Source organism: Equus przewalskii, chromosome 21 (genome assembly GCF_037783145.1).
Source record: "Equus przewalskii isolate Varuska chromosome 21, EquPr2, whole genome shotgun sequence".
NCBI lineage: Eukaryota > Metazoa > Chordata > Mammalia > Perissodactyla > Equidae > Equus > Equus przewalskii.
The window spans coordinates 26,543,754-26,562,949 of record NC_091851.1 but is presented as its reverse complement, the minus strand read 5'-3'; the positions used below and the strand labels follow the sequence as shown (position 1 = coordinate 26,562,949).

The 19,196-nt window shown below is 44.5% G+C and overlaps 1 protein-coding gene across 4 annotated transcripts in view; it reads right to left on the bottom strand.

Moving 5' to 3' along the window:
- Nucleotides 1-10,938: 10,938 nt before the first annotated feature.
- The window catches only part of CNBD2 (cyclic nucleotide binding domain containing 2), a 61,089-nt gene continuing 52,831 nt past the window's right edge, over nucleotides 10,939-19,196 (bottom strand). For 2 of the 4 annotated variants that reach the window (XM_070588211.1, XM_070588212.1), the window contains 2 exons: nucleotides 17,041-17,204; nucleotides 10,939-11,284 (listed from right to left, as the gene is read on the bottom strand). In XM_070588211.1, the coding sequence (XP_070444312.1) occupies nucleotides 10,966-11,284; nucleotides 17,041-17,204 (483 nt within the window). In that variant the 3' untranslated portion in view covers nucleotides 10,939-10,965. The remainder of the gene's footprint in view (nucleotides 11,285-17,040; nucleotides 17,205-19,196) is intronic. The other 2 variants (XM_070588213.1, XM_070588215.1) reach the window with 1 other exon arrangement.

Below are 19,196 nucleotides of genomic sequence, written 5' to 3'. Positions count from 1 at the left end.
GAATAAGTAGCAAAAGTAACTTTACAGTGGAACCACCATTTTAATCCAATAAAAGATTATCACCAGTAATGGGACAAATTGAAATCTCATACCACCTAATAGCATCCAATGAGAAGAAAACAACATTATTTCTGTTGATTTCCTGCCAAAGGTGTGTAACCCAAATCTAATCATGAGAAAACATCAAACAAACCCAAGTCAAAGGACATTCTACAAAATAACGGCTATAATCTTCAAAAATGTCAAGGTCATGAATGTCAAAGAAAGACTGAGAACTTTATCAGAAGGAAGGAAACCAAAGAGGCATGACAACTAAATGCAACGCACAATTATGAACTGGATCTTTTGCCATAAAGGACATTACTGGGACAACTGATGAAACGTGAATGGGCTCTGAGCATTAGATGGTTGTAATGCATCAGTGTTAATTTCCTGATTGTGATGGTTGCATAGTGGCTATGTAAGAGAATGTCCTTGTTTAAAGGAAATAAACACTAAATTATTTGGATGTGATGATGCATCAGATCCTGACTTACTCTCAAACGGTTCAGGGAAAAACCTTTTTGTACACTGTAACTGCAACTTTTCTGTGAGATGATTTCAAAATTTGTAAAATTATACAAAAAATGTCCATGATGCTCTACTAAGTGAAAAACCAAAATGCATAACACTGTGCTGTCCATTATGGTAGCTACTAAATACATGTAGCCATTTAAATTTAAGTTAATTAAAATTCAGTCCTCAGGCACACTAGCTGCATTTCAAGTGCTCAATAGCCATAAGTGACTGGTGGACATGCAGACATAGAACATTGCCATCATTGCAGAAAATTCTTGGGTCAGCCCCATGGCCGAGTGGTTAAGTTTGCACACTCTGCTTCAGCAGCCCAGGGTTTCGCCAGTTTGGATCCTGGGCACGGACATGGCACCGCTCATCAGGCCATGCTAAGGCGGCATCCCACATGCCACAACTAGAAGGACTCACAACTAAAAATATACAACTATGTACCAGGGGGCTTTGGGGAGAAAAAGGAAAAAAATAAAATCTTTAAAAAAAAAGAAAAGAAAATTCTGTTGGACAGCGCTGGTCTAGCATAATTTCATTTTTTGGTAAAAAATAATAAATACAGAGATGGGTATAAGTATGTGAACTTTGGGAAGGTTATGTACCAAATTGCTAATCAGGTTATCCTTGGGAGATGACATTAGATGGGTGAAGGAGCGGAAACTTTCCAATTCGCATTATATATATTTAAAATTTGGGATTATAAAAGATTAAAATATTTTTAGATTCTTCAAATATATATATATATAATATATATTTTTAATCTACATTTGTAAAAGCATGTTTTAGGAGTTACCTGATTGTCAGTGAAGTTTTGAATGACCTTTCTTGTGATGAGTACCTATAAAAAGGGAGTATAAATTTCATGGCTCTACCAATAATGCTTGAAAAGGCAAACAGCTCACGACTGCCACCTTCTTCACCACCACAAAACAGGAGCTTGCTCTCCTCATCTGACATAACTCAGGGGTCCCAAAGAATCAGGCTCTGACTGAAATAGGAAAGGCTGCTATGAAACATGAGGAAGAACTTTTTGACAGTATCAACGTGTACCCGTAAGGACAAGGGATCATAGAAGGCTGAGAATGTTTAAAAAGAGAAGCAACCCCAGGTTTGGAGCCAAACAGACCCAAGTTTGTTGGATTCTGGCTTTTCTACCAAACCAGCAGCATGAAAGTGGATGAGTTACTTAAGCCTTGGAGCTTCAATCTTCTCATGTTAAAAATGGGGAGAATATTGACCTCGCATGAGTGTGCATGCAGTGCCAGGTAGTGTTCTGCTTTATGTGTAAGTGACTTCATCGTTAAATCCTTTCTCTTTAAATCTTTTTTTTTTTTTTTTTTTTTAAGATTGGCACCTGGGCTAACAACTGTTGCCAATCTTTTTTTTTTTTTCCTGCTTTATTTCCCCAAACTCCCCCTGTGCACAGTTGTATATCTTAGTTGCAGGTCCTTCTAGTTGTGGGATATGGGATGCCACCTCAACGTGGCCTGAGGAGCGGTGCCACGTCCACGTGCAGGATCTGAAGTGGCAAAACCCTGGGCCGCTGAAGTGGAGCGCACGAACTTAACCACTGGGCCATGGGGCCAGCCCCAAAATCCTTTTTCTTTAAACTGTTAAAATCTACTCTTGATATTCACCCCTAAATGTGCTACTCCCACAGTCTTCTCTCTCAGGAAATGGCTACTCTACCCTTCCACTTGCTCAAATCAAAATCTTTGGAGTCATCCTTGACCCCTCTCATTCTCACATTCAGTCCATCAGCAAACCTTAATCAATTCTACCTTCAAAATATGTCCCGGACCAGCCCTATCTCGACACTTCCACCACAACCGCTCTGATCCAACCACCATAATCTACTTGTTTTGTGGTAATGTCTTCCCGACTGTCCCCCTGCCCCAACCCCTGCTTCCACCCTCGTGGTTCAATCCCAAGTCTGTAGCCAGATCATTTACTTCTCTGCTAAGGACCTTCCAAAGGCTTCCTTCACCTGATCATGAGCTGGCTCCCAGTTCCCTTCTGCCCTCATCTCCTTTCCATCTCTCTCTCCTTTGACTCCATTCTAGCCACACCAGCCTTCCTGCTGTCATTTTACCCTGCTGGGCATGCTCTCTCTGCCTGGAACATTGTTCCCCCAGATACCAGCATGGCTCATTCTCACACTTCCTGTACTCACCAATGTCATATTCTTGGAGAAGCCTTCTTGAGTATCCTTTACAAAGCGGTAACCCCAAACCCACGTTCATCCCCCACTTATCCTGACTTTTCTTTTGCATTTTTGTGTTCTTTCACCACCCGATTCAGAATGTAAGCTCCTTAATGCCAAGGACTTTGATTTGGTGCTGTATCTCCAAAACCCTGACCAGCACCCTCTTCCCAGAGCATATCTGCTGGTTGGATTAATCTAGATTTTAGATTCAGTCCTGCCAGCTCCCATACACCTCCCTCTCTAAGGGAGATGCCCAGGAACCTGGAGGCTGTGGGACAGACAAGCACTGGCATAAAGGGAGGAGGAGGAAGGCAGCCAACAGGCTTCAGGGCTCTTCTCAAAGAGGCAGAAGACCCCAGCACCTGGTAACGACCATCGACCATCGACCATCGACCATCGACCATCGACCATCGAAGCTGATGAGGATATATATGAAAATAGAGCAACGTGAAAATGCAGAATGATTGCTGGTGAGAGTTTTTTACATGTGCAAATCCCCTGACTGCTGTGATCTGTTAAACTGAGAAATGCCCGTATGCAGAACACTCCAATTTCATCTCTGCAGGCAGGGCTGGCCTACCTGTCGGTCTGCAGGGCTCACAGACAGTAGGTTTTGTCCCTGGGTGTCCCTTTTCCTCCTACCCTAGACATCTGGTTTCTGAGAGTCAAACTGAGAGTCTGACTTTAGTGTTTCACGTGGACTGCTGAAGTTAATCTTCATGACTTTATGAAACAGATGCTTTTCTTATTCCCATGTTACAGATGGGGAAACTGAGGCAAAGACAAGTCACCTAATGTCACACATCTGGTCTGGAGAACTCCTAAATCCAGAACTCCTGCTCGTAATCCTGCTCCCCCTGCTCTGTGATGTCAGTAAAATCAGACAGGAGGACAGAAAAGGGCTGGCTTTATTGGGAGGAAGCTTCCAGAAGAGCAATAAGCAATTCCTCTCCATCTCCACCTTACACAAAACAAGAAAAAGTCCTTAGCAGTAGCATGAATTTTAAGTTATGACAGGAAGAAGGACTTCCTGACAGTATCTTTCAAGATAAAAACCTGCTCTCAGGAAAAGATATGATCTCAGGTTCTAACCATTAAAATCATAGATGGTCAGGTCTGTTAGGGCTTAAAGGCCATGAGTCCACTGCCTTCTTCCATGTGCTAAGCCTTCAACAAGGGAATGAAGGGGGAACAGCCCTCACCTGCAGCCAACCACTTTAGATGCCAACTTTGTGGTGTCAGAAGGGACCAGAGGCCAAGAAGTCTAGAGCCCAGTAGAAACAGGCAGACCTCTAACTTAAGGTACCTTTGAAAAACAGAGCACACAGTAAATCGAGTTAGAGGCACATATGAAAGCAGGAAGTGAGGACAAACTTCCCCAGCTTCCTGCGTTGAGAAAAACTTTGTTACTCTCCTAAGGGACTGAGCAGATTATTCCTTTCAAATAATGAAATATTATGTTTCTCTTTTTGCCTTGGCCATCAGGGAACTCAAAGCCAGGTTTTATAATCATCAGGCTAATGCTTATACAAATCCATACTGACTTCCTCTATTTTCTTCTTGGTCTTAATTATCTAATTTCTAGTGAAATAATATGATTCCCTTTTCACCCTGGATCTCAGGGAGCTTATGGCCAGATTTTAAAATAAATTATCACCTAATTATAAAGTCAATTAGAGGTAAGGTTTAGACATATCCGTATTAGCTTCCCCTGTTTCTTCTTTTTCAGTTGTATTTTTTTTCCTCCCCAAATCCCTAGCACATAGTTGTCTATCCTAGTTATGTCATTCTAGTTCATCTATGTGGGACACCACCACAACATGGCTCACTGAGTGGTGTTAGGTCCATACCCAGGATCTGAACCGGCAAACCCCAGGTCGCCAAAGCAGAGCGTGCAAACTTAACTACTTGGCCACGGGGCCAGCCCCTGTAATTTTTATTTTGAAATAATTTCATACTAAAATTGTAACTATGGAAAACAATTTGGTAGTTCCTCAAAAAACTAAAAATGGCATTACCATATGATCCAGCAGTTCCATTTCTGAGTTTATACCAAAAGAATTGAAAGCAGGGTCTCAAAGATATTTGTACACCTATGTTCATAGCAGTATTATTCACAACAGCCAAAAGGTGGAAGCAACTCAAGTGTCCACTGATAGACAAATGCATAAACAAAATGTGTTATTACATACAATGGAATATTATTTAGCCCTAAAAAGGAAGGAAAGGGGCCGGCCCAGTGGTGTAGCAGTTAAGCTAGTGCACTCCTCTTCAGCAGCCTGGGGTTTGCCAGTTCAGATTCCAGGCATGGACCTAGGCACTGCTTATCAAGCCATGCTGTGGCAGGTGTCCCACATATAAAATAGAGGAAGATGGACACGGATGTTAGGTCAGGGCCAGTCTTCCTCAGCAAAAAGAGGAGGATTGGTGACAGACGTTAGCTCAGAGCTAATCTTTCTCAAAAAAAAAAGGAAGGAAATTCTGACACATGCTGCAACATGGATGATCCTTGAGAACATTATGCTAAGTGCAATAAGACATACGAAAGACAAATATTGTATAATTCCACTTCATAATGTACCAAAAGTAGTCAAATTCACAGAGACAGAAAGCAGAATGGTGGTTGCCAGGGGCTGGGAGAGGGGGGAATGGAGAGTTATTGTTTCAGTTCTGCAAGATGAAAAGAGATCTAGAGATGGATGGTGGTGATGGTTGCACAACAGTGTGAATGTATGTAATGCCACTGAACTGCACACTTAAAAATAGTTAAGGGGGGGGCTGGCCCTGTGACTGAGTAGTTAAAGTTCCGCGCTCCACTTAGGCGGCCCAGGGTCACAGGTTTGGGTCCTGGGTGTGGACCTACACCACTCATCAGCCATGCTGTGGAGGCATCCCACATACAAAGTAGAGGAAGACTGGCACAGATGTTAGCTCAGGGCTAATTTTCCTCAAGCAAAAAAAAGAGGAGGATTTGCAATGGATGTTAGCTCAGGGCGAATCTTCCTCACACACACACACAAAAATAGTTAAGAGGGTAAATTTTATGTTATGTGTATTATACAATTTAAAATATATGTTTTAAAACTTGTAAGAATAGTTCAAAGTATTCTTAAGTACCCTTCACCCAGATTTACCAATTGTTATTTTGCTATATTTGTTTTGCTGTTCTAAATATAAGCATCATATATTTCTAAGTCATTTGTAAGCGAGTTGAAGAATTCATCTCCTTTAACCCCCAGTACTTCAGTGCATATTTCCTAAGAACAAGGAGATTCTCTTATGCAACCACAGTACAATTACCAACATCAGGACATTTAACGTGAATACAATACCACTATCTCATCCATAGTTCGTTTTCACACTTCACCAAGGGTCTCAATAATCTCAATAATCCATTCTCTTCTCGGTTCTGATTTTCTGTTGGGGGTGAGGCGGCTTTGGAAGTAGAAAGAGGTGGGGGTAAAACTGAAGAGAGGGTCAGGGGCCCTGCACAGCCCTGGGGGTGGGGAAAGGCTTGAGGAACACCTGCTGGAGCCCTCAAATTGTACAAACAACAGTAGTGATGCTCCAGAAAGGGCAGAAGCCTGGCTGAAGGTCCCGCAGCACATGTCCGGACCTGCCACCTTCCCACTGCCCCCACCTCTGGCCCCAGCGCTAAAGCCCGCAGCCTTCAGCAGCCAGGAACACCCTTGTTCCAGCCTTGGTGCTGCTTCTCAGCAGCCTAGAAACTGCTGCTCGTCCTCATTGTGGGCTCTGAACCAGTGATTATAAATTCTGCAACTCAGCACTCTTGTGGTTAATTAAGCCCCTTAAATGCCCCAAATAACAGGAAGGCATCACGGCCTCTGGTGGCACTAAAGGAGCTGCGAAGTGACCCATCTCACCTCTTAACTGGAAGGTAAGATTTTTCCATGAGTTACAGAAAAGGAATAGAGGATTTAAAGAATGCTTTGCTTCCAACCCCAAGATGGAATCTTAGACTTCCTTATACAAACGCTGGCAACATCTCCCGTGTTTATTTTTCAAACGGGTTTTTTCATTTCCCCAAACACTGGAAGCTGTTAGTGCTGGGGGCTGTATTTTCGGCTCCAGTGGCCTGGGTGTACCACTCCAAGTATGACTATGCTTATTTACATAGGGAAAATCATTCCAGAGGGCGATTATATTCTTCCCAGCACAGCTCCAGGGTTGTGTGTAAGAATTTCTCTTGTGAAAACAGGCGGCTCATTTGGGATAGATGAGTAACGGTGGTGTAACAGCACCCACACTGCAGCACTGCCTGCCTAGGAGGGCGCCGAGTGGTGAAAGCACGCAGGTTTCCTTAACAACCACCTGGTAGTCCAGTGAGCTCGGACAAGGCCTTTGCCTCTCTGGGCCTCAGCCTCCTCATCTGTCAAATGGGGATAATGCCACCTAGTTAGTTGCCAGGAAATATTTTCAGGGTAAGTGATAGCCTCTGTAGAGTGCCCCACGCAATGCCTGGCACACATCAGGCACTGACTACCTGGGCCCGAGTCCTTCTCCCTTATGCTGGATCACTGTGGGCTTCCTGACCCTTGGGTCTGTGCCCGGGTGGGCAGTGAGGATCTCTGTAGCACTGAAAACAGCTTGTTGCTAACAACAACAAGCTGTTGTGCCAAGAGGTGTCATATTTGCTCCTTCTGAATGAGCTTCTCTCTCACATAAATTCCAATTTGCCCCCGCTGCCTGATTCTGACTCCTGCTCCACATTGCAGAGTGCACGTGGGGGAGGGGAGGGAGGCTTGAGAACCAGGGCTCATTCCAAAGCTTTCAGCCGGGAAGCTAGGAGGCTCTCTCACACTTGCAAGCGACCACAAGCCCTCCTCACATGTCCCACTCATTCTTCTTTCTAACAGTGTACATTCACGCTTTGGTGACCTGCCTCTGCTCTCCCTCCAAGGCTCCCCCTTAATGGTTTTTAAAAAATTTTTAAATTTTTCCTTTTTCTCCAAAAGCCCTCTGGTACATAGTTGTGTATTTTTAGTTGTGGGTCCTTCTAGTTGTGGCATGTGGGACCCTGCCTCAGCATGGCCTGATGAGCGGTGCCATGTTCACACCCAGGATCCGAACCAGCGAAACCCTGGGCCACTGAAGCAGAGCACGTGAACTTAACCACTCGGCCACGGGGCCAGCCCCTGCCCCTTAATGTTGACATTAACCATGTCACAGACTTCAGCCAGGACCCTCCCACCCCCAGTCTCTCGGGGATGGCCTCCGTCACTGAGCATGAAGGCTCAGCCCTCCAAAGCCTTGGTTTCCTATTCCATTGAAGGGGGAAGAGAGTCTCTGGGTGGCCAAATTGATCTTGGTCAAAAAGGTGCTGATAACATCTAAGATGTGTCGAGCACTTACTTACTATGCACCAGGAACTTTACAGGTGTGCCCCGAATATAACTGGGCCTCGTGCTGCACACTCTCTGCTTGGTTACTGAATTCAAAGAAACCAGCAGTGCTGCATAAAACTGTAATTAAGAGCTATTCAAATGTTTACTTGGTTTCTCAAGAAAATGCCAAAGGAGAAAGACATTCTCAGTGTTCAGAAAAGCTCTTTGAAGACCTCTCTAGACATTCCTCATTCTCAAGTTCTTCTGTCTGTTACATAGCGGCATCAGGAAAAGCTTTGCTCTTTCTCTGTTCCCCCCAGGATTTCCCGAAGCCCAGCCCCCACATTCTCTCTCCCCACATAGCATCCTCACCTCCAGGTTCCTCTTCTAGTCTATTTTCTCACCCACCACTTTTCTAGAAAATATATTCTGTCTTCTATCCTGGAAGCTTCTTCTCTCACTTCCCAGGAAGCAGGACCCAGGGGTCTTGGTGAATACAATCCTCTACCTTGCTGTACATATACCACCTCTTTTAATCCTAATAGCTAGTAAGTGGCAGAGCTGGGATCTGAGCCCAAAAGTCATCAGACTCCACAGTCAGATGCTTAGCAAGATGACTGTTATATAATAAGTGCGCAATAAGCTTCTCTCCTTTCCTCTGGTCATGTCATGCCTGCTCAAGAACCTTCAAGGGCTCCCTATTGCCTACAGCAGGGCTCAGCAAACTATGGCCTATAGGCCAAATCTGGCCTTCCACTTGTTTTTGTAAATAAAGTTTTATTGGAACACTAATGTTCCTTTCACTATACAGAGTTGAATAGTTATAATACGGACCATATGGCCCACAAAACCTAAAATATTTATTATCTGGTCCTTCACAAAAAGAGTTTGCTGACCCTGGCCTAGAGTATAAGAGGGAAGAGTGACTGCCTCATCCTCCTTTGGGTCTGCTACAGAACCAATGCTTAATGAATACATTCCAAATGAATGAACAAGATCCACGTCATCTATACCATCATCTTAGAGCCTCAGCCCTAAATGCAAAGAGATCCCTAAATATAATCAGATACCCCAACTTGCCTGGTCCCAAAACAGTGCCACCTAGTCCCTATAGGTCACAGACAGCCCTTCCAGGACTGTTGCAGACTTCCCAGACTCCTTGACCCTCTGCAGCTATCAGGGAAGTCAAGACGCTTAAGTCCACAGCTTTACTAGCCTTTCACATCCATGCCCCCTTCTGATAGAAAAATTCCATACCTCTCCTTTGCTGTGCAACATGAAAACAGTTTTATTCTAAATTCAACAAAGAAAATTATAATGTTGAATAGGGTTTTCAAACTGTACTCACCTCTCACTTGTGAAAACCATTGATCTTGTCCAACTTGCTCATTCTGCCACTGGGGAAACTGTGGCGCAGGTAAAGGACTCGAGGTGTTCAAGGAGGTCCGGTGACACAGAGATAGAGCCAGGCTCTCCAGAGCTCCTGATGCCCAGCTCAGCGCTCAGGTGTTCCTCCAAGCCCACTCCTTGCCAGGGGAGGGGCAGGTGAGCCCAAACCGGGCTCTTGAGCTGCCACGGCCTCTACCAGGCCCCTCGGTGCTCTCAAAGCTAAACTATGGGACTTCTCAAGGGAGAGAGGTGATTTGGCCCCGGGTCTGTAGTACTGAGGCTGGAGGGAGACAGGAACCCCGAGTTCTAGGCCCAGTGCTACTAAGAAAGAGAGCTGGCCCAGGTCAGTGACAGGCGGCCAGAGATTCAGGATCCCCCAGAGGGACCAAGGAGGCCTCTTTTTTTTTTTTTTTTTTTTTTGAGGAAGATTAGCCCTGAGCTAACATCTGCTGCCAATCCTCAGCTTTTTGCTGAGTAAGACTGGCCCTGAGCTAACATCCGTGCCCATCTTCCTCTACTTTATACACAGGATGCCTACCACAGCATGGCTTTTGCCAAGTGGTGCCATGTCCGCACCTGCGATCTGAACCGGTGAACCCCGGGCTGCCAAAGCAGAACACGCGCACTTAACCACTGAGCCACCTGGCCGGCCTCGAGCCCTCGTTTAAGTCCAACCTAACACCTCCTCTTCTCATCCTTGACCTAGGAAGACTGCTCCTGTCATGCTGCCCATCTGTCTCTCTCCCCGGCTCCTTATGTTTCCTCCCAGTCACGCCTCACTTCAGTCTCTGGCAACGCCCTGTCAGTCTGATGAGGTGCTTGACAAGCATTGGCAAACCAGCAGCCTGTAGGCCCAACACAGCCCACGTGTGTGTTTGGTTTGCTTAACACAGTATCTCAAAAACAATTAGAATTAGTTGCTCACATTTTAAAACCAGTAGGAATCATCTAAAATATTGAGTTTCTTGGTTCTCTTGAAAAATCTAAAGACTGGCAGTACTGGGCCTGCATTATTTCCTGACATGGTATCAATTGCTAAGGAGCGGCTACTCCATTTGGATAGGGAATGTGAACACCAATCCCCAGCACTTCCTGTTACCTCCCCAGTCCCTTGCCATACTCCTTTAGATGACCCGGCAGGCCGTGGAAGGAATTTGAGTTTGCAACCCCAGTCTTGCTCACTTTGATCTGAGCCCCTCTGAGCCTCCCATCCATCTCGTCAGAGAAGAACTTCCCACCATGAGACCATCCCCAGTGATTAACCCCTCCACACCCAGCCTCCTGGCCAGCCACTCACTCCGCCCCACAAGTGTCAAGGGAGACAGTGACCCAGTTGCTGACCCCAAACAGCTCTCTGGACCCACAGCTCAACCCCCAGAAGCCCCCACTCCAAGCCCTACAACTCCCATGGTTGTCATTCAGGAAACATGGTTGCCAACCCAACATCCTTTATTGGTTCTAAAGAAGGAGCCCTGCATTCTTATACTGAGGCAGGAGTTCTTGGATTTTGTATCGGGGTGCTGTGATGGCTTGGACAATCCTAAGTGGGGGAAGGTATTTCTGGGGTGCCATAAAAATGGGATAATGAGGTTTAGTCTTCTTGTCGAAGCTACACAAATCCAGTACCAGAGACTTGGAGTTGAAGATCCCTTTCTTCTTGGGCCTGATTGGGGTGAATGGAGGATGTTGGCGAGGCTCCATCAGCAGCCGCATCAGGTCCTTCCGAAAGATATTCCAGCTGTTCTCCTTGAGGAACTTCTGGCACATATCTTCATCACTGAAGGTAAGGCACAGATGCTGAGGTTCCCACACCGCTCCTCCCTGTCCCCCTGCACCTCCAGTCTTGCCTCCTGCCACTCTTTCCAATCCCTAGCACAATGTGCTCCATCGCACCTCTGTGCCTTTTCCCACACTCTTCTCTCTGCCTCCTTTACCGTTCCACACTTCTTTCCACTTGACCTGCGCTGTTCCATGCAGTGGCCATGAGGCACATGTGGCTACTGAGTACCTGAAGTCTGGCCAGTCTGAATTATAGATGTGTTTTGAGTGAAAAATAAACACCAGATTTCAAAGACTTAGAACAAAAAACGAATGTAGAGTATCTCATTCATACATTTTATGTTGATTACATGTTGAAATGATATTTTAGATATACTGAATTTGATAAAATATATTATTAAAATTAATTTCACCCATTTCTTTTTATTTCTTATAATGTGGCTACCAAAAATTTTAAATTACATATGCAACCATTAGCCATCAGGGAAATGTAAATCAAAGCCACAATGAGATATCACTGATGCCCACTAGGATGACTGTAATTAAAAAGACAGATAATAACTAAATATTGATGAGGTTGTGGAGATACTGGAAGAAGGGTTCCAATACAATGCTGGTGGGAATGTAAACTGGTGCAGCCACTTTGGGAAACAGTCTGGCAGTTCCTCAAAAGGTTAAACAGTTAACTTATGACCCAGGAATTTCACTCCTAGGTATATACCCAAGAGAAATAAAAACACATGTCCACAAAAAACTTGCACAAGAATGTTCACAGCAGCACTATTCATAATAGCCAAAAAGTGGAAACAACCCAAACGTCCATCAACTGATGAATGGATAAAGTGTAGTATATACGTGCAATGGAATATTCTTTGACAATAAAAAGGAATGAAGTGCTGATACATGCCACAACGTGGATGAACCTTAGAAACATTATGCTAAGAAGCCAGTCACAAAAGACCACATATTGTATGATTCCATTTATATGAAATGTCCAGAATAGGCAAATCTGTAGAGACAGAAAGTACAGTGGTAGGTGCTTTGGACTGGTCTCGGTGCCCTGGCTCTACTCCGCCCCCTTCCCTCATAGCATGTGAGGGTGGGGAAATGGGGAGGAGTGGAATGGGCTCAGCACTTATTGGCTTATTTCCCTCTGAGACCACAGCAAGGAGAGGGCATGTTCAACTTCCACTGACTTGCCTGTACTCTCACCTAAGGAGGCAAGCCTAATAAATCACTAACAAATTAGAACATATTTCTGGCTAGATTATATTAACCAGGATAGTCAACTTTGATCCATAGAGATCAACTTAGTAAAAAACCCAGAGGTCAGAATGGGCCACAAGCTAGTCCTGTTGGTCTGTGCCCAAATCAGCTCCTACCAGCTCACAAGAGCTAATTATATACATCTCTTCTCAGCTCCGTGTTCAGTGACATAAGGTTGGTAGCTTGAAATTGGCCATGGTGGGAGTATGTACACAGCAGAAATTGGCAAACACTTCAAATCGAGATTACCTCCCACCTCCTAGAGAGCTGGTTGTTAAACATTCACCAACACACCACAGAACAGTCTCCATTTACAAAGTTCCATTAACTCCCAATTTCTTACATAATAAATGACAACATCATACAACTCTGACTTAGCGCTTACCATGTGCCAAGCACTTTACATTTGTTAACTCATTTAATCCTCACAACCACCCCATTTAACGAACGTGGAAATTAGGGCTCAAAGCGGCTAAGGGACTCCCCAAAACCCATAAGAGGGCAAGCATGTGATTACGGATTCTTAGGGGATGTTCTTTTCTTTTTGGACCCAGAGTCTAAGTTAAGACAGACAAGATTCCATGTTACCTCCTGATACTGATGGTCATATTGATTTCTAGTTTACTCTTTCACCAAACTGGGCAGCTCTTCTAAAGGGCTCAGCTTCCTACAGGGGTTCAGTTCCAGCCCCTGATGCCCTTAACCCCCACTCCCACCCACCCTGCTGGGCAATCCAGCACCAGATCACCCTCCATGCTTTGGTTTTTAGGCTCCTCTTCATTTTGGCCCCTGGAGATTCCCCTGCTATCTTGCGAGCTCAGTATTCATTATATTCCACATGGCACTCCTTGTGGTTTGTGGGGGAAAAGGTTTCAGGTTTCCACCCCATGGCACTCACAGGACAGGTGTCTCAGCCACTGACTGTGTGATCTTCCGGATGTCACGTCCCCTTTCCAGGGCCTCACAGTCTCAATTAAAACATGGAGGATTTGAGCTAGATAATGGATATGTTTTCTGCCTGTTTTAGCAGTCTAGAAAACCATGAGTTCAACAATTAATGAATAAGACCGAATTCTATCTGTCAGCATTATAGATGACTGCAACAAAGTGCTGACTGGGCAGCACAGATGTTGAGCACCCAAACATCCGCCACCTTCAAGTCTACACAAACCTTTTCTGAATTTCAGTTCTACAGACATTGACTGATACCCACCATGTGCCAGGCACTATGCAAGGAGCTAAGGCTCCTTAAATCCTTTTTTGAGTAGGTGGCTCTTAAATATTCATTTTCTATATTGGTAAGGACACAGGAATCAGGCAATTGCATCTTTGAACTGCATGGAACTACTACTGTTTCCCAACTTATTTTCTCACAAAACTGCCCCAATTTGGGCTGTATCTACATATTATCTATTCTGTAATTTACCAATGAATTTTCTTAAATCTACTTAGTTTCTTTTACTTAAATATTTACTTTGGCTTTGTTCTAAGCAATAAGATCTGTCAAATCATGGGTTTAGCGAGCTTGTCATTTTTCTTTCTCTTTTTTAAATTTGTTTCCTTGTCCCCAAAGCCCCCCAGTACATAGTTGTATGTTTTAGTTGTGGGTCCTTCTAGTTGTGGCATGTGGGATGCTGCCTCAGCATGGCATCTTAATGAGCGGTGCCAGGTCCGTGCCCAGATTCGAACCAGTGAAACCCTGGGCCACCAAAGTGGAGCGGGCGAACTTAACCTTGGCCACAGGGCCAGCCCTAAGCTTGTCATTTTTCCAATTCACACTAGAATGAATACATAGCTGGTAAAACTAAAAATATCTATCCATATACGACCTAAAATCATCTTTTAAACCTTCTGTGAAAATGTTCCAGACTTTGGGAAATACTAATCTAGTCTAATTTTCTTATTTTGTAGATTGGAGTGTGAAGCCTAGAGGAGGGGAAACAATTTGTCCAAGGCCCTACAGATCCACAGCAGATTCTTTCAGGGGCTCACTGGATATGGTAACTCCACAGATCTGCCTGCCTTCACACCTCCTCTTTCTCTACCACTGAAATCACTTGCCTCCTACGCCTGCCTGCAAAACCATGTCTGATCACAGTGTCACCACAAGAAAGGAAAAACGGGGGAGGATGCAAACTTGTATAATCAGTATGATCTCCATTATAAAACTTCATGTGCCTGAATGATAAATGCGTATTTGGCACATATCCAAGCGGTAAAAAAAAATACTAAAAGGAAATACACAAACCGCTAATTTGGGATCGTTGGAGGAATTGCAAATGGTTCCAGTTTTTGCCTTTTTAAATGTTCAGCATTTCCCAGTCTTCTGCAGTGCCAGTGCTCCATTCATTCAACATTTATGGAGCACCTGCTGTGTGCTGCATGCGGTACAGGTGCCAGAGTTGAAAGGCGATGAAGTCCTATCCCTGCCTTCGCGAGGCAATTACTCAAGGGCTGGGGAAAGAACTCTACAAACTACCCAACTCTGCACAGCTCTAATACCACGGAGCACGGTCAACAATAGAGCCGTGCAGAGAGTACACTTACAAGTGTACAGAAAGGGGTATTTATCCCAACCTGGGGTTGGTTAGGGAAGGTTTTCTGGAGAAGATGAATCTTAAAAACAAGCAGGAAAAAAAAAAGAGGGGCAGGATTGGGGGATGGCAGAAGGCCAGCACTGGCAAAGGCAAGTATGTAAAGGTCTAGGAGGCAAGCTGCCTGGCTGCTGGAGTGAACGAGACTCCGCAGGAAGTGCTGCAGGGAGTCGAGGGGTCAGACTGTGAAGGGCCACCAACGTGGCTCTGAGTCTGCACTTTATCCGACAGGAGTGAGATACCACTGAAAGGTTTTAAGCAGGAGTTTAACATGGCCAGATTTGGGTTTTAGCCGGAGCACAGTGTGCAGAAAGGAACTGACAGGCGAGGAGGCTGAGGCTGGGGGACCAGTGGAAAGACTGTTGCAGGAATCTAGGCAGGGGGGCGAGGGAGTAGTGTCCCAAAGTGGAGGTTGGGGGGCATGCACCCAGGGAGGTGAATAAGATCCACCAGGGTGTGTGAAGAAAACTGTAGGACTTCATTTATATTCATCTTTGTCTTATTCTTTTTAAATGTCTATTTTTGTATGTTTATAATGTATATGATATATTAGTACAGTAATATATGGATATAATAAGTAAAAATAAATTAATTAATATTTTATTTATATTACATACATATTCTGGGGAGTATACACTCAACATTTATTAGTAATAGAAGTGTGAGAGCAAAACAGTTTTGTGACCATTGGTCTGGGCAATAAATTAATTTTTACATACAAAATAAAGATTTTTCTTCACATTCTAAAAGTATTCACTCTGGAATATTTGGAAACTAGGCAAAAGTAAAAAGAAATCTTTTTATCTAATCTTTCAAGATAGATACTTATCTTTAAAAATTATAAAAGTAAGGGCCAGCCCCCTGGCCAAGTGGTTAAGTTCGTACACGCTCCACTTCAGCAGCCCAGAGTTTCGCCGGTTCGGATCCTGGGTGCGGACATGGCACCGCTCGTCAGGCCACGCTGAGGCGGCATCCCACAGAGCACAACCAGAGGCACTCACAACTAGAATATACAACTATGTACTGGGGGACTCTGGGGAGAAGAAGAAAAAACAAAAACAGGAGACTGGCAACAGATGTTAAGTTAGCTCAGGTGCCAATCTTTTAAAAAAAAATTATAAAAGTAATATATCATCATTACCAAAAATTTGGAGAATGAAAAAAAACCTACTTGGAATGTCACTACCCTGACAACAACTTGTAAAAAAACATATCTTTTCTCCCTCATTATAAAAGCAATGCACGCTCATTGCAAAAACAAACATGAGAGGAATACATAAGTAGAAAGTCCCTTTTAGTCTTACCTTTCAGTGAGAGTAACTATTACAAATCCGGGGAGATCACAGCTATTATCATTTTTGCTTATTTCCTTCTAGATTTTTCTCGTGTGTTTTACAAAGGTATAGTCATAGTATATTCAGAATTTTGTACCCTGTCCTTTTCATTATCATTATATCACCCATTTTATCCTCCTGCTATAAAGCCATTAAACTTAGGATTTTTTAATAAAACAGTTATGTTCTATCAAGGGAATGTACCACAATTTTCTAAATCATCCCCTTAGTGTGACACATGTGGGTGGTGGCGGTATTGTTATCTCTGTTATGAATATGGCTGCTATAAACATCTTAATGCATGTAGCTTTCCCTATAATTTAGTTATATAAAGATAAATTCACAGGTGGACCATTGCTTCAAAGGGTAGGAACAGTTTTATGGCCCTTGAAACACAATGCTAAAGTTATTATCAAAAGGATTGAGCCAATTTAGAGTGTACCCCCACCGACCAGTTTCATTCCACCCTTGTCAGCATTAGGTATTACCTTTTTTTTCTTTTACTAAAATAACAGTTGTTCACTGATCTGGTGGGACGTGCGCACATTTCCAGCACTAACCTGGGGTACTTGATATTGAACCTGGACAACTTCTCTGCTATCTCACTGTCAATCAGCTCACGAAATTTTTTTTTCCCCATCCGTATCATCTCAGTTCCCAGGCTCATGAGGATCAAGGGCCGCCTGTCATGTTGGTCCTCTGGGAGAAGGATCTGGTGAAGGCCCTAGAGAAAAAAAGTTCCAGGAGGTTCAAGCTCAGAGACCATCCACTTCTACCAGCAGATTTTCTAGATGGGCAAGATGAGGTTCCAAACAGGAGGTGAATCTCTCTGGGGTCATTCAGCAAGTGATGGGGAGAAGTCCAGGGCTCCTTTGCAACATGACATCGAAGTCCTCTGACTCCTTGAGTTAGAAGGGCCCTTCAGGCACTCTGTCCATTGTCCCAGCTCCACGAAGCAGGTTCTCCAAGACTGACACTCACAGTCGCTCTCCAGGGGACAGCATTTTACAAGTTTTCCTCAAGTACAATCTCATCTCTTCTTCGGGCCAAGTAAGCCATTTTCTCCCCTTTAGAACTACGACAAAAATCAAACACCTAGTCCTCCTCTTTCAGATCTTCCCTTTTGCAGCCACCAACACCCTCCCCCATCCTTTTCAGCAGGTCATCCTTTTCTTTGCTCATAAATGCATGTCCCCACTGTGCCTCTGTTCCTTCTCCATCCCTCACAGACGTTTGGAGCCACTGGCCTCCTTGCTGCAGCTCCAGTTGCCCCTCTGGCTCCCTGGTGTGGATTCCTATTTGGTTACATCTGGAAGGGAGATGGAAATCAACAGGCGAACCTGCTTGTTTTACAGACAGTGTCACCCCCTTTTTAAGGAGACACTCTGAGACGGCCAAGGCCAGGACTAGCACCTGTGTTGCTGAACTGCCAAGGCAGTGCTCACTCCTCAGCCTCTCAACTGTTAATTAAGACTCAGGCAAGGAAGGACGGGGAGGTCAGTGGCCCGAGAGCCTACAATGCCCAGCTGTCTTGGGTTTAAGAAGAAACGGGGCTATAAACTCAGAGGTCTGCTCCGTGGAGGCCACGTGGGATGGGGAATAATCCTGGCTTCAGGAGGAAGATCCACATGTTTACTTATTACATGGCTTTGGCAAGTTGTACCTCTCTGGGCCACTGTTTGCTCACCTGTGAACCGGAGGTAAGAATACCTGCCCCACGTGTCTCTGAATCCAACGGGAGACAGGAAGTGGGATTTGGAACAGCAGCCCCACCCCCACCCCCTTTGGGTTCCAGACCTTGAAGTATGACCATCTGCAAGTTCGTTGGTGCTCTGGGCCCTGACCTTGTCTCTCCTTGGTAAGACTGGAATGGAGACATGTTATCTTTCTTATGATGCTATTGAAGGTCCAGACAAGATGGTGTGTGAGAGGACACTCTCGGAGACATGAAGCACCTCACCCATCAGCCATGCTCAGTGCAGTGAGCATGAAGGCCCTTCCACCAGTGCCAGGCCTTGCACAGAAACCAGAATCGCTGCCCTTTAGCCAGCTCTCACTGTGTGGCAGAAATATATATACAAATTTAATCCTCACAACCACCCTAGGATTTAGGGATTATCATCCTCAGATGTGGAAAATGAGGTTCAGAAAAGGAAATTTACTTGTTGAATGTCATGTATCTTATAATTAAAATAACAATGAAAACAATAACAGTGATGATATGATGATGGTGATGATAATACCAACTAATGTTTACTATCATTCACTAAATTCCAGCTCCTCTTGTAGTTTTCATGTATATTAACTCCTGCACCCCTCACAGTAACCCCATGAAGTGGGTCCTATTGTTATCCTCGTTTTACAGAGGACACTGCTGAGGTTAAGAAACTCGTCCAACATCACACAGCATGCAAGAAATAAAGCTATAAAGGATTTGAACCCAGGGGGTCTGTCTTCAGAGTCCATGCTTTTAACTACACAATGAGGAAACTGAGGCACAAAGAGGTGTAACTTGCCCTAGATAACAACACAGAAAGTGGTGGAGCCAGGATGTGAACCGAGCCATCTGTTCAGGGCTCACTGAGCACAGCACTGTCAGCAGGCATTCTCATCCACCTCCAATCCACTCCTCACACCTGCCGGGGTCCGGGCCCTTCTCTGCCTATACCCTTCAAATAGCTTCCCCAAGCACCCAGGCTAAAATAAAACTCCTCAT